The sequence below is a fragment of the Aulostomus chinensis genome, chromosome 17 (assembly GCF_037954235.1).
Source record: "Aulostomus chinensis isolate RoL2024-O1b breed Wild chromosome 17, RoL_Achi_v1.0, whole genome shotgun sequence".
NCBI lineage: Eukaryota > Metazoa > Chordata > Actinopteri > Syngnathiformes > Aulostomidae > Aulostomus > Aulostomus chinensis.
The window spans coordinates 9,064,102-9,078,467 of NC_141336.1; the positions used below are offsets into that span (position 1 = coordinate 9,064,102).

Consider the following 14,366-nt stretch of genomic DNA (forward strand, 5'->3'; position numbering starts at 1 on the left):
AAAAAGAAACTTATTTACTCCAGCAAATGTTTCAACTTTAAAAAAAAAATTGTTTTACAGATCAGTGGGGATGTGTTCCAGAGTCTTAATGGGGATGGAGTCATGAATGTTCAAGAGTTTATTTCCAAGGTTGCAAATCAGAACGAGCCCCCCACCCCATCTTGCTCCACACCTTACTGGCAGCTGAAAAGACACCTCTCCATACAGGTGAGCCATGTGATTGTATCAAGTCAAGTCAATTTTATTTGTATTGATCCAAATCACAACAAAAGTTATCTCATGATACTTTACAAGTGGAGTAGATCTAGCATCATACTCCTTCAATGAATTTACATCCAACAATTCTTCATGAGCAACATCATCCTGCAACAATAGCGATGAAAACCTTCCTTTTAACTCACATTCACTGCCATTGACGTGTTTTGCTCGTCAATTGGTTTGTAATGTTGACTGCCATTGACGAGAATGAAAAGAAAATGGCGTTTTTCAGTGGGGGCGGTGTAGGAAAGCCTCATTCACCTTCTGTGTGAATATGGTGCTGATCCCACATGTAGACACTATTATATTGACCAGCAAATGAGCGGGCGGAGCTCCTGCCAGCTTCTCCGGGATCGTTTGCGTTACCGCACTGGACGCCTCGCGGAGCGTATCTCCGCCACTCCAGATTCGGGGATCTGAACCTGACTCCCTTTCGATTGGCCGGGGGCGCCATCGCCCCGCCCTTCCGAACGGCGTTCGCCCATCTCTTAGGACTGACTGACTCATGTTCAACACTCTTCTCCACTTTGGCCTTCAAAGTTCTCGTTTGAATATTTGCTACTGCCACCAAGATTTGCACCCGCGGCGGCTCCACCCGGGCCCGCGCCCTAGGCCTCCGTGCTCACCGCGGCGGCCCTCCTACTCGTCGCGGCGGAGCCCTCGCGGCCCCTGTCACCGGCGACGGCTGGGTGTGGGCCCAACAGAGAGGAAAAAAGAAAGAGAGGAGGTGAGGAGGATGGTATGAGGCGAAGAGGGTGACTTGGTCAATAACAGAAAAGGGTAGAAATATTTTTTTTGTGGATGAAAGAAAAGAGAAAAGAAGGATGAGGAGAGGAGGAAGAGGATGAGGAGAGGAAAAGAGAAGGAAGAGGTGAGGAGGAGGGAGATGAGGAGAGAAGGATGACTTGGTCAAGAGCAGAAAAGATGACAAAATTGTACTTGCGACTATACTTTGTTGACACTTTGATACTTTGTTGTTCATTCACTTTCCTTTATTTATATTTATACTTTATTTATATTTATAACTTTTTTGTCATTGTAATTTTATACTATGACGATGTCAATGACAATGACAATGACACACATTGAGATGTCACTAAATCCCAAAAAATATTACTGTTGGTCACTGTTCTGCTTGGATTATGTTTCTTTTTACAAAAAGCTTGTTTTCTAGGTTTTTTGGTCAGAAAAAGGTGTTTTTTGGTGAAACCACCCTATGTTCTATTGCCTATAACTAAAGAATGGAAAAAGGTGGAAATTTTTTTTTTCTAATGAAAGAAGAGAATCTAATCTTTCTTTTGGGGGGGTCGGTGTTTACATATTCATAGCACACAATATTCTGTGGGTCTTGAAAATCAATGAAAATTCCCTAAAATGCCTGGCAGTATGAGGTTGTCTCCTCTGAACGTGGCTGGCAGCCAATGAGTTAACAGGCAGGAACAGTGAACAGTGAGATTGGCCATCTGCTTTGACTGGTTGGGGGAAAGAGAGCAGGAGACAGGGGCAGAGACAAAGACAGATAATGGGAAAAGACAGATGTAGAGAAGGAAAGAGACAGAGATAAACAGAGAGAGAAAAGGGAAGAGAATGACGCTGACGTGAAGAGGCTGGAAGGGGAATGACAGCAAACAATAACAACTAGCTGCCAATATAACATCTACAGCTATTGTGGAGCGCTACCAGCTCTCAAGATTGAGGACAATGCCCTTGTTAATACTTCAAAGAGATGCTGCCTTCCTGTGTATGTCTCTTAAGATTTTAGGCTTGTATTGCAGGTAGCATTTCAAAATATAAAGATATTAGATATAGAATTTAAGTTGGCAGCACTGTGGTGCAGTGGTTAGCACTGTCACCTCACAGCAAGAAGGCCCTGGGTTTGAGGCCTGGCTCAAGCATGGGGTCTTTCTGTGTGGAGTTTGTATGTTCTCCCCGTGCCTCTGTGGGTTCTCTCTGGGTACTCCGGCTTCCTCCTAAACTCAGAGGTGCAAGGCAAGGCAATTTTAATTGTAGAGCCTGTTTTCACAAACAGTTTGTCTCAAAGGGCTTCACATGGCATCATAACAACATCCTCTGCCCTTAGACCCTAACATCAAGAGCAGTGCAAGTGCAGAGGTTAGCAATGACACCTCACAGCAAGAAAGTTACAGGTTCAAGCCCTGTGTGTAGCATATACTCCCTGTGCCTGCCTGGCTTCTTCCCACAGTCCAAAGACATGCAAGAGGGGACTAGGTTAATCGGATACTCTAAATTGACTGTAGTTGTGGCTGTGAGAGCAAACGGTTTTCTGACTACATGTGTTGGCCCTGCGATGGGCTGGCAACCCATCCAGGGTGTATCCATTCTCTTGTCCGAAGTCAGCTGCAATAGGCTCCAGCCCCCCCCCCCCCCCCCGTGACCCATAAGAGGATGAGTGGTAGAAAATGGATGGATATAGAATTTAATTACTTAATGAATATTATATTTCTCTATTAGTAATGATATTTTATCCAAACAGCCCTTTCGCGAGGGAGGGCACAGGATCACCCCCCCTTCTGCCCTGACCAGTACCATTGGCTTGCGTCTGTTCTCGGCCCTGGACGATGGTAGCGGTTACACTCCAGCTGAACACATCCTGGATACCTGGATGGAGGAGGGTATAGAGAAAAGCACTGAGATCCTGCAGGTGACATACTCCACAAACTCCTCCATGTCTCTCGATAATCATCAGCCCTTTCATTTGAGAAAGAATTGCATGTATGTGCTTTCAATTAAAGAATAAACAAGTCCAAAAAAAACTTTATACAGTATTTTTGGGACTATAAGGCACAATATCAATGAACAGGTCTATTTTAATACATAAGGCGCATAAAGCAAAACAGAACACTCAGATAAGTAACTTTATTCAACTCATTCACAATAACTCAACATTGTTCAATTGTAACACATAAAATACAAAACAATACACTCACTTTTTCAGTTCATTTCTTATCCACATTTCTTATCCACAAATCCATCAAAGTCTTCATCTTCAGTGTCTGAGTTTAACAGTTGGGCGATTTCGGCATCAAGCATGCCCGGATCCCTCTCGTCGTTATCAGAGCCAGTCTCGTTGCTGTTCCTTAGCTGATGATTCGGGCCTTTGTGAATGCTCGGACGACGTTTGAGACCTTTGCCCAGGCATTCACGATCCATTGGCAGATAGTGGCGTAACTAGCCCAGCGTTGCCTCCCTGTCTTAGGGAACGTGTGTTTGCCTTCTGTCATACAATGCTCCCACGCAGTTCGCAATTTAACTTTGAACAACCTGTTAACACCGATATCTAGCGGTGTTCTTTGGTTAATCCACCTGGAATGATGGCAAGCTCAGAATTAGTTTGCTTCACTTGGGTTTTGACAGCATTGGTTAGATGAGCACGCATGGAGTCGCAGATCAATAGGGACGGACATTTGTGGAAAAAGCCGTCGAGTCTCTTGACATAAACCTCTCTCAGCCACTCATCTTCTCCTCGTCCATCCAACCCGTTGGGTTAGCCTTGATGATGACTCTGGTCGGAAACTTTTCTTTTGGCAAAGTCTTCCTCTTGAAAATGGCCATGGGTGGTAGTTTCTGGCCATTAGCCTGGCAACCAAGAACCACAGTGAAGGATGACTTCTCGTTCCCTGTGGTGCGTATTGATACCCTACTGGTCCCTGTTCTCTCGACAGTACGGTTCACGGGGATGTCAAAGGTAAGGGGGACCTCGGCCATGTTGGTGATGTGTTCTGGCTGGATCTTCTTTTCAGTGATCTTGTTCTTGCAGTAGGTGCGGAAACTGGCCAGCTTTTCTTCGTAGTCCTTTACCAGTTGCTGGTAGTTCTTGTGCGAATGGAGATATTATGCCTTTTCATAAAATGGCAGCACCAAGAAGGACCTCCACGAAAGTCGTTGATCTTCATGTCACGTGCCACTGCTGTTACTTTTAGTCGAATAGAGACTATGGACTGCTGTTCTCTGTTCAATAACCCACTGTTCAGTTTTGTCCTCTAACTGTGGCCATCTCGCTTTGTTTCGTCGGAAAATCTGTTTGGTCTTCTTTACTTGGTGCAGGTCATCTTCTTGCTTGCTCCACTTCTGTACCATTGATTCATTTATGTTGAATTCTCTTGCAGCTGCTCTATTCTCATGTTCTACGGCTTGACAGATAGCCTTGAGTTTGAAATCTGCTTCGTAAGCATGTCTCTTGACAGGTGCCATTTTGGGGTCCTTATACACACACCATAATATTATGTTGAAGCACAGTACGTATTACTCCGTGAGGCCCTTGACTTTGGTATCCATAATCTCTGACAATCCATCAAGCAGTGCAGCTTCATATCTTAACCAAAGTCGTACTAAAACATTTTGACAGATTTTTGAGTGCCGTGTACCACATAAAATCGGTTCAAGGTCATTTAGCACAACAATAGATAAGGCGCACCGAATTATAAGGCGCACTGTTGATTTTTGAGAAAATTAAAAGGTTTTAAGTGTGCCTTATAGTCTAAAAAATACGGTATACAGACTGTTCAAGGAGAGATATTGTGACATTATGATGTTTTATCATTCTGTATAAAATGCACAAAGATCTAATGGGAGCTTTGTTGTTCTGCTTTAAAACTGGCAGTAAAGGTAGTGACAGACCTAAATCTACATCTGCAGCCCCTATTACACAGTGATTCGGCAATATCACTGTATAAACCCCAGCCAAAGCTGATGTTATCCCACGCCAGCTGTGATTTTACATTGATAACTGTTGAGTTGGTGCTTGGGCTACCTCTGCCACTGGATCATCTGTTCCCCTGCTTCATCTCTTGAGAACTGGCAGGGCAAGACAACATCACGTTATTTTCTGGTGATGATGTGTTTCATGTCACACCTCTGATTGTGGCATACTTGGTGACTGACTTTTTAGTTTTGTGTGTCAACAAGCTGAGTGACATAATCATTCATTCATCTTATGGAAGTATCACAGAAAATGGCTGAAGCAATAGTTAGAGCAGTTTAGGAGAGTTTCTTTCTCGTGGTATTCTAAATTTGTTAACATATTCTCCAAATCTTTTTAAAGGCCTTGAATTTCAGCCCGGATGGAAAATTAAGTCTTGGTGATCTCACCATGGCGCTTGAAAATGAGCTTCTGGTTTCTAAGAATGGAATTTACCTAGCAGCACTGGCAAGCTTCAAAGCTGAGATCCGATATCTCCTGTGAGTACGCTGCTCAATCATATCTTACTACTGTTTAATATTCAAATACCTGTGCTTAGGTGGCGAGGGGGAGTGGAATAGGCTACGGTGTTAAAGGGGGGGGGCCCAAAGGTAACTAAAGAGGGACCGACAACACAACCTGGGGACTTGCACCCCAGGAAGTAAAGCACAGAAATTAAACCAGTGTAATGCAAAACATAAGGGCACAGGGTTGAGAGACTAAGGAGGCCGAGGCATTAAGTAACATATTTAAATAATAAAGTGAAGTTCAACCTAAGACTGGAGCTGTCAAGGGGAAAGAAGAGAACACAAAGTGAGTTTAACAACAAATAATTTTATCAACAGAATTATCTAAAATTAATCTACAGACAAAATTAATCTATAAGGGCCAGCTAACACAAACTCTTATAACTATAACAGAAATTAAAATCAGTGGGCTGGGGCCTCAGTGGGAGGCAGACTACGAGGAATGTGACCCTTCCCACTGGCCTGGGTGCAACACACAAATCAATACACAACATGTACTAAAGATGCCCAGTGCCTACATGCATGCAACAGGAGTGAGGTCCTCACCACGGTGCCTAGCCTCCCACCTGACGACACCCAGGCCACACTGAAAATCAAAGAAAAGAATAAAAAAAAACGAACTCCCTGAAAGAAAAGCAGAAGAAAGTTCACAAGACCAACAGCCCAACTGATGGACAATCTCAACAACCTAACAGAAAAGCACTTAAAGTATACAAACTTAAAACATGGACCATATCAACAAATCAAAAACTACCAGAAAGCAAAAATGGCCAAAGTCAAAGCACTCAAAGCAAGAAACAGAAGGGCCAAAAGAAAACACTAGTCCACAAAAAGAAAGAAAGAAATCAAAAGTAATCTAACTACAACAAAACAGAACAGAACAGCAGCAGGGGATCCTATAAAATGAAAAGGCAGAGATTAGTTAAAAGAAAATTTGGCGTTAATAAACAAATACGATGGGGACCCTGCTCACCACCACCCGTGGAGGCAACCAGCCAGGGACTGCAATCCACCATACTGGGCCTTTTTTTATACTGCACCTGGGATCAAGGGGAGGAGCTAGGGGAGGAGCTGAGGTGGGCTGTGTTCATAACTCCTCCTGAGGTTCGCCACAGTGGGATTCTTTGTAAAGTTGTGGAATAGTTGGAATCAATATGATAATAATTAATGTTATTGTAATTTTCAAGGGGACCTCAACAATTATCGTTCTCTGTGTTTTATGTTTCATTTTCTTTCCAGAGAGCGTGTGGATCATGAATTCCAGGAGAAAGAGAAAATCCGATCAGACCTGGAAAAAGCAGCGAAACTAAAAACTCAGCTTGCCATTGAGGTGGATGAACATCACTTGTTAATTGAGCACACAAACAGCCAAAGTCTCAGGTAGTGTTTTTTTCCCTGGATACCATCAGTTTACCCTGCTGCTGTTTGTTTATTATCCCTCCCCCTTTAGTTTCTACAAAAAAATATTTGAATGGTGTTATATTTATTTTTTTGACTTGTAAGCGGCGTAGAACTGGTATTGTAAAGATTAAAATACCAATGCTATCACCTTAAGTGGATGTTGTTAAGACAGTGATTGTCTCAGCCTAGCAAAATAAGTCATAACATTCTCTTTCAATAATTTTGGTCCTAATCTTTCATTTTCACCTAAGCATATGGGGGGAACAGGCCAAGGTTGGAAAAATACCAGAATTGTATAGAAATTAAGCAGGTGCTTAATGTCATATTTTTTCTTCATGTAGTTTTATACTTAACACGTAGAGCGTAACATTGAATATAATATGCTATGATATGAACCCTACTCCTCCTGAAAACGGTCACAAATTGCATTTTTAAGTACTGTATTACTCAGTTGTGTAAGCATTAAATTCAGTTTGCTCTGTGTCTGGACATTTAAAGGAAACTAGAGCAAGACCACAAAGAGAATTTGGCAGCATTACGGTCAGAGGTGATGAAAGAAATGGACCAGATTCAGCAGCAGGCTGTCCTGCAACGGGAAGAACTGGAGGCGGAGAATGAGAAGATCCGGGAAGATGAATCTTTCCTCAGAGACCATCTTTCCATCTATGTGAAGGTACCCCAAATATTTCTGTTGATAATGTCTGTCATGGTACACACACAAAACCTGTCATGGCTCGACATTTCTCTACAAAATGTTTGCTTATCCCTGAAAATTATAATGATAAATGTTAACAAAAATGATTATATCCCATGTTGTTTGTGTAAATTAGGAAAACGGACGTCTTGAAAAAGAGTTGTTTGATGCCAATGAAAAACTAGTTGAAGCAGAAAGCCAAGTTACAAAACTCCAGATGAGTTTGGACAACATAATAAAAGAAAAGGTAGTGAGACATTTTGTGTTTATCCATAGAGCTATTTCATAGGAATAGACTTCCTCCATTATTCATGTTTGTTGAAAGCATGCATTTTGACAATGGCAGTATTTTAAAATTGTTTGTATTTGCTGTTTTTCTGCTACCTTTGTTGTTAGTTAATAGTTTTTGGCTTTATTTCCAAAAAAAATAAAATAAATGCTCTGCAAGAATTTTATCTGTTCTTTAGTTTAATGTATAAGAGAAAATAGTCTTAAACTTATGTGTAATTTCAATCCTCAGTTTGATGACTTGGACCCTGGCATGGCAGACTTTTTCATCCAGGAGGAATGTATGAAACAGCTACGGAGCAATTATGAAGCACAATGCAGAGTAAATGCTACTTACCACTTAGCTTTCAATACTTGTTTTTAAAATCATAGCTCAATGCAAAATTACTTTCCAAAATCCTGTATGTTTTCATATTTTCTGGGTATATTATTTGTGTAATCTATGGTATGATTATTTGATAGGAACTACAAGATCGTATTGATGAGCTGCAGTGTGAGTTGCAGGAGATCCACAGTGTTCGTCAAACTCATCAACCCTGCCACAAACCTCTGTCTGATGAGCTGGAAAATAAAAGCCCTGGTATGAAGGCTGACCCAGGTAGGTCCGATTTAATCTTTCAGAAAATAATTGAAAATGGAGAGTCAATAGTCACTGCTGTATTATTAAAAAATACATACTCCAAAATACATATGGGATACCAAAATTATTTGATCACTTGTAAGGTGTGTTTTTGCAGGTGTCGGTTCAGATGAGGTTCCCCCATTCAGCATGAGCCTTGAGACAGAGATAATGCTGGAACAACTGAAGGAGCAACATCTTAGAGAGATGCAGAATTTGAGTCACCAGCTGGAAAGCAAGGTGAGTCAAGTAGATCATTATAGTCCATTATGTTGTACAGAAATATGTGGATTACTGGAATAAATATAAAGCTGGTTTGAGATATGGCATTTGGTCCTAATATTGGTGTGTAATTTAACTGATGGCTACCCTGGACTTTTCTAGAAAAAAAAATGAATTAACTTTTCAATTTGAATCCAACACATGGTTGGGTGTACATTGTCACTATAGATCACTGAATTTGAAAACATGGTTGAAAAACAGAGGACAACCCACGAGGACCAGAAGGTTGCATTGGCCCTTCAGCACCAGCAGGAGGTCCAGGCCTTGAGGGAAGAGATGGCTGGCATCCACAGCCAAACACAGGAACTTCACACCCAGCTAGAGCAGGCGGAGCTGGAGCGGACCTGGTTAGAGCAGAAGCAAAGGTTGGAGAGGGAAGAGCTGGAAAATCTGCATCAGGAGGAAGTGGGAGCCCTCAAACGACAGCTGCTAGAGGTCCATACACTCAAAGCAGAGCTGGAGAAGCAGTTGAAGGTTCTTGAGCTCCAGCAGGCTGCAGCAGATGGAGGCACTGCCACTGAGCTACAGGAGCTTAGAGAACAACATGCCACTCAGATGAAAAAGCTAGAGGAGAATAACAGAGAGCTGTTTGAGGCCAGAGTGGAGGAGGAGAAGAAAAAATGGCTGGAGGAAAAGGATAAGTTAGAAAAGAGATTGTTAGAGAGTTCTACAAGGGAGAAGGAGCTATTGAAACAAAGCCATGAGGAAGACTTGAAAGCCAGACTGCAGGAGGCAAGACATAAGTTTGAGGAAGAGCGTGGTGACATTGTGCAGAAATTGACTGACCAGTGGCAGGAAGAACGAGCTCAACTGGATGAGCAGAATAACAAATCTCTGCAAGTGGTGTTGGAGGAGGGAATGTTTAGATTTGTTAAGGAGCAGGAGGTGAAGGAGAGCCAGCTCAAGAAAGAGTGGGAGAGTAAACAAGCTCAGCTTTTGGAGTGTCAGAAGACTCTCCTGGACAAAATTTTTCAGGAAAGGCTACAGTTACAAGAGCAGTATGAGCAGAGGGAGAAAAAGTTGAAGCAGGGGTGGGAGGAGGAGAGACTTCAGCTGGAGAGGGATTTTGAGGCAATGTGCCAGGGGAGACTGGATGAAGAGAAGGAAAAGCTTGAGACTGAGAAAGAGAAGTTGGAGACAAGACTAGAACATCTGATGACTGAGCAGAAGGCTTATCTAGAGGATGGCCACCGCGAGGCAATGCAGGAGCTGACTGTCAAGCACACTGAAGAGAGGAACACGCTCAGCAGTATGTTGGACATATTGCGAGATGACATTGCTCATGAGAGGTGAGATTTATGACATTAAATATATTCATGTCGTAGAAAGTTGTGACATGCCATGTTTTCAGCTATAGTTTGACAACTTGGCCTGGCCTACTATTTAAAAAAAGAGCCCCTGATATCAACTTTAGAGCATAATATAACAATTAATATTACGTTGTTCGTCTGTTTAAGTTAAAGTGTAGAAAAGCAGATTGGAGTTTCTAAAAGGTTTTTGTGCTAGACTTCACAGACTAACAGGTCTTAACCTCGCAAAATAACCCAATTTTTTCATACATTTTTGCTGGCAGCCCCAGGTTGTCTGAGTTGGTTTACTGATACAGTTGACAACTTGCTATCAAGACACAGTTATAGCTTAAATCAGCCATTTAATTGGACAACTGTTGTCCCAGTATACATGAACAGAAAAGAACTGAATTTTACCCCTTTCACATTGAAACGTGTGTTAAAGCAGGTTTTTGTACCCACGTTTGCTCGGCATTAGGGCGCATTCAAGCTTCTAGCAGACGCGGGTCTGAACTCCCGCTGTGAGGGCTGCGTGCTTGTGTTTTTCTCTCTGGTATGTCTTTGCGCTGACAAGGTCATCATTACACATAAAAGTGCACCGACGTGTCCCTTACGGTTCCAGAATTCTGCCGCCGGATGTCCTCTTCACCGTGGATGATGAGCAGCTCGCGGACTTCACTTACCTGCCAGTGCGCTTCCATGATCAAAAAAAAAAAAAAATGTGAAGATCGCGTAACAAATTGTTTATAAACACAGTCACGCTTGGGCAGTTCACGTTAGCATTCCCGATTGGTGGGAGTTCCCAAGCATTACGTAGATTAAATCACGCAAGATCATACACATGTAAATTTGTTTGAAAAAAAGGGTGAAATTGAGTCTCAGGGACATCAACAGGAAGACTGATCTTATGGCAGAGACCAAAACTTTGTTGAGAGATGAGTAAGCAGCTCTCGCAGCAATTTATTTTATTTTTTTTCCTAGAGCATCCACAATGAAAGCCTGACAGGCGGCACAGTGACAAAATCAGAATGCGACAGGAAGGTAGATCTACATCAACGGGTCATATCGCAGGCAACCTGAGACAACTCAGGTTGCCTTTTTCACACTGCCGGCGAGCCGAGCACTAGCCGCTAAACACCCGGGTCACATGGAAGGTCGGTGGATGCGGGTCGAAATGCTGACTCGACTCTTTCAGCACGCCCAAACACCCGTGTTCATCTGCATTTTTGGTGCAGTGTGAAAGGGGCTTTACTGACAAAAGTAAGTCTGCTTCTGCTAGATAAGGTGGTGGAATGCCCCCAAACTTGTTGCAATCAGATCTTCGTGTAGTTCACCTTCACGTTATACAGAACAAGTTAGCAAGTTGTCCAACCTGTAGAAAAGTATACTTATTCAAAGACAGACTGACAATTCCTTGAGCAGTGCCAGCATAAAGTCTGTTTCCTTGTCCAGAAATGCCTGGTTTTCACCAGATCTCCTGTCAATACTACTGTGGCACCAAGCTAGTTTTGGGCTGATTGAAGCGCATGCAGAAGTTGTTTTTTTTAAACATTTTTGTAGTATTTAAAGATAAGTGTTTTGCTGTAACAGTCGTTGACTCACCATGTACAGGGGGAAAATTGAGATCAGCTTCTCTCAGAGAATCAAAGAAGTAGAAGATCGTTTCTCGGATGATCAAGATTCTGCTGCACAGCGTTTTCAGGCTGATATTTTGAAAGTTGAACAGCACTACCAAAGTAGGCTCAATGAGATTTCTGGAAAACATGACAAGCAGAAGCTCGACTGGGAGGAGCAGTTGCAGAAAGCTCTTAAGGATGCTGAAGAAAAACGGAAAATGATGGAGGATGCCATTGAGCAAGAAAGGGGGAGCCGAAATCAGGAGTGGTCGAAAGGCCGTCTTGAGCTGGAAAGAATTCATGAAGAAGAACTGGAGGCACTGGCAATAAAAAATCAGCAGTTGCAAAATGATCTGGATAAGTTCATTAGTTTGTCTCAGACCAAAGAAATGGAGCTTAGTAGACAGCTGAATGAGCTTCATAACCATCTTCAGACCAAAGAGGTGCTTCTTGCTCTGTCTGACAAGAAAGCAATGAAGACTGAGCTCCTATTGAATCAAACAATGTTGAATTTTAAATGGGAGACAGTAGAACTTCTAAAACGCCAGGCAGAACTCAATGCAAAAAACAGTGAGATCCTTTCAAATCCTCAGATGCAGATAACAGATAGGATTGAAGTATTAACCCAGTGTGATGACTTAAAGATGAAGATCAAAGAGCTGGAGATGCTTCTGAAACAGGTGGCAGAGGACTTTGAGCTTGACAGGAAGGACCTACAAGGACACATATCTATGCTTGTGAAGTTGAAAAGTAATCTTGAGAATGACCAAGAGGAGTTTATATCTGATATTCAGGGAATTGGAATGCAGGATAATGTTGTTGCAAATTTTTCCAATCAGGAATCTGTAGAAATGATCACAGAAACCGGTGCAGTGGATGAATTTTATGAAAATATTCAAAGTTTTGATGTAAAACACTGTGAAGAAGGCACCCGTGACAAAGAAGAGAACATGTCAAAGGTAGAAACAGTTGCAACTGAGAAACTAATGGATGATTTTGCAGGAATTAAGAAAAAAAAGAGCATTGACTCATGGCCCAAAAGTACAGATGTGATTGGTGAGGGATATAAAGATCAAGTTTCTGTACCAGAAGATAATGAAGTTGGAGATTCAAGGCCTGAAGTATTACATTGTGATTCCATGGAAGTTTGTCATGAAGAAGAACCTGAGATGGCGCACTGTGTCATTCAGAACCCAGAAACCCCTGAGAATCACTGCATTGATTCTGGTGGAAACAAAAAGGAAGCTGTTTTCTTGGACAGGAAGTCCCAAGTTAAAATGTTGCTTGAGGTGTTTGAAGGTGTAGATGCAAACAAAGACATTGCTCTGGAATCATGTGATGAGGAAACAGAGCTGGAGGATTTAGCAGCTTTGGATTTTGAATCCTCTTCCGATGAAGATGAACAGTGTCATGAGGCTGTGGTTGATCCATCTATGCTGGGGGAGACAGGCAACCCTTGTGAACTGTCTGTAGGGGATGTTAAGGATAATTGTCAACCTAATGGTTCTCATGACCCGAGAGAAGAAGCAGAACACAGCTCAGACTTCAGCTGGGAGAATTTAACCACTGAAAGAAAAGACGTGTATCTGAAAAATGTGAATCACAATTTTTCGGTGTTTAAAACTCAATGCGGCACTGCCACAGAGACAAATAATCTCCTAAAAAAGAAGATTTATTTGCTTCACCAGAAGACAGAATTACTAGAGAAACTTTTGTCACATGGCATTAAAAAGATAAGAGCTTGTAATCAGTTTTTAGAGGAAAACTATTGCCTCAAAGTTAAAATGGTGTTGTTAATGGAGCACATCAAAGTGTTGGAGATGACGGATTCAAAAATGACTGACCTTCAGATTAGTTATGAAGACTGCATGTATGAGAAAAACAAATTGAAGGAACAAAATGGTGAACTTAAAAAGAGGGTTTGTAGCCTTGAAAGCAAAATCAATATTTTCCCTGATATTCATGAGGAGCATATTTCATGTGCGAATGAGACCGGTAGGACGCAAGAGGAGAACAAGCTATCTATGTTGTTTAGTGAATTGGAGAGGTGGGGGGACATTTTTCTCCTAGACACTGGATTCCCACAAAGGCCCTCAGATGAGGACTTCCTAGATCTGAAAGTAAAAGTCCTGGCATTCTCTCACCTGGAGAACAGCTGCATGGAGTTAGAGCAGGAGAACACCAAGCTTCGCAGAGCCATCACAGAGCTACAAGATGAGTCACACACATTAAATGAAACCACCCAAGCTCATAGGTAATGTGAAGACTAACTAGGAATCAGTCCTCCCATGTCTGCAGTGGATTGTCATCCCAACCTTAATGTGCTTGATTGTTTAAAAACACTCCTCCTTTTGTTCCCAAGTCCAAGATAGTTTTGTTGTTCCACTTGCAAATAGGTTCCTGGTACCCCTAAAGCTTTGACCACCTATGACTTAGCCACTTAGAGCCACATAGCGTGTGTGTGTGTGTGTGTGTGTGTGTGTGTGTGTGTGTGTGTGTGTGTGTGTGTGTGTGTGTGTCTTAAAATATGCAATTTAAAATTTTTTAGATCACCCCATTGAATTATTAGGGATTTCACCTAATTCAGTAATTAATCATGTTTACCTCTGACAAGGAGGTTATGTTGCTGGGGCCTAGTGTCTGGATGTCACCGGTATCACACAAAAACTAGAGAACTTTTTTCTTGAAACTTT

The 14,366-nt window shown here is 42.1% G+C and overlaps 1 protein-coding gene across 12 annotated transcripts in view; it reads left to right on the forward strand.

The window, feature by feature from the left end:
- Nucleotides 1-14,366, forward strand: part of nin (ninein (GSK3B interacting protein)) — a 64,003-nt gene that overhangs the window by 33,003 nt on the left and 16,634 nt on the right. For 10 of the 12 annotated variants that reach the window (XM_086181665.1, XM_086181671.1, XM_086181666.1 and 7 more), the window contains 11 exons: nucleotides 61-207; nucleotides 2,753-2,920; nucleotides 5,321-5,457; nucleotides 6,724-6,864; nucleotides 7,384-7,558; nucleotides 7,716-7,826; nucleotides 8,100-8,189; nucleotides 8,330-8,465; nucleotides 8,605-8,726; nucleotides 8,937-10,057; nucleotides 11,669-13,927. In XM_086181665.1, coding sequence (XP_086037791.1) covers nucleotides 61-207; nucleotides 2,753-2,920; nucleotides 5,321-5,457; nucleotides 6,724-6,864; nucleotides 7,384-7,558; nucleotides 7,716-7,826; nucleotides 8,100-8,189; nucleotides 8,330-8,465; nucleotides 8,605-8,726; nucleotides 8,937-10,057; nucleotides 11,669-13,927 — 4,607 coding nt within the window. The remainder of the gene's footprint in view (nucleotides 1-60; nucleotides 208-2,752; nucleotides 2,921-5,320; nucleotides 5,458-6,723; nucleotides 6,865-7,383; nucleotides 7,559-7,715; nucleotides 7,827-8,099; nucleotides 8,190-8,329; nucleotides 8,466-8,604; nucleotides 8,727-8,936; nucleotides 10,058-11,668; nucleotides 13,928-14,366) is intronic. The other 2 variants (XM_086181667.1, XM_086181676.1) reach the window with 2 other exon arrangements.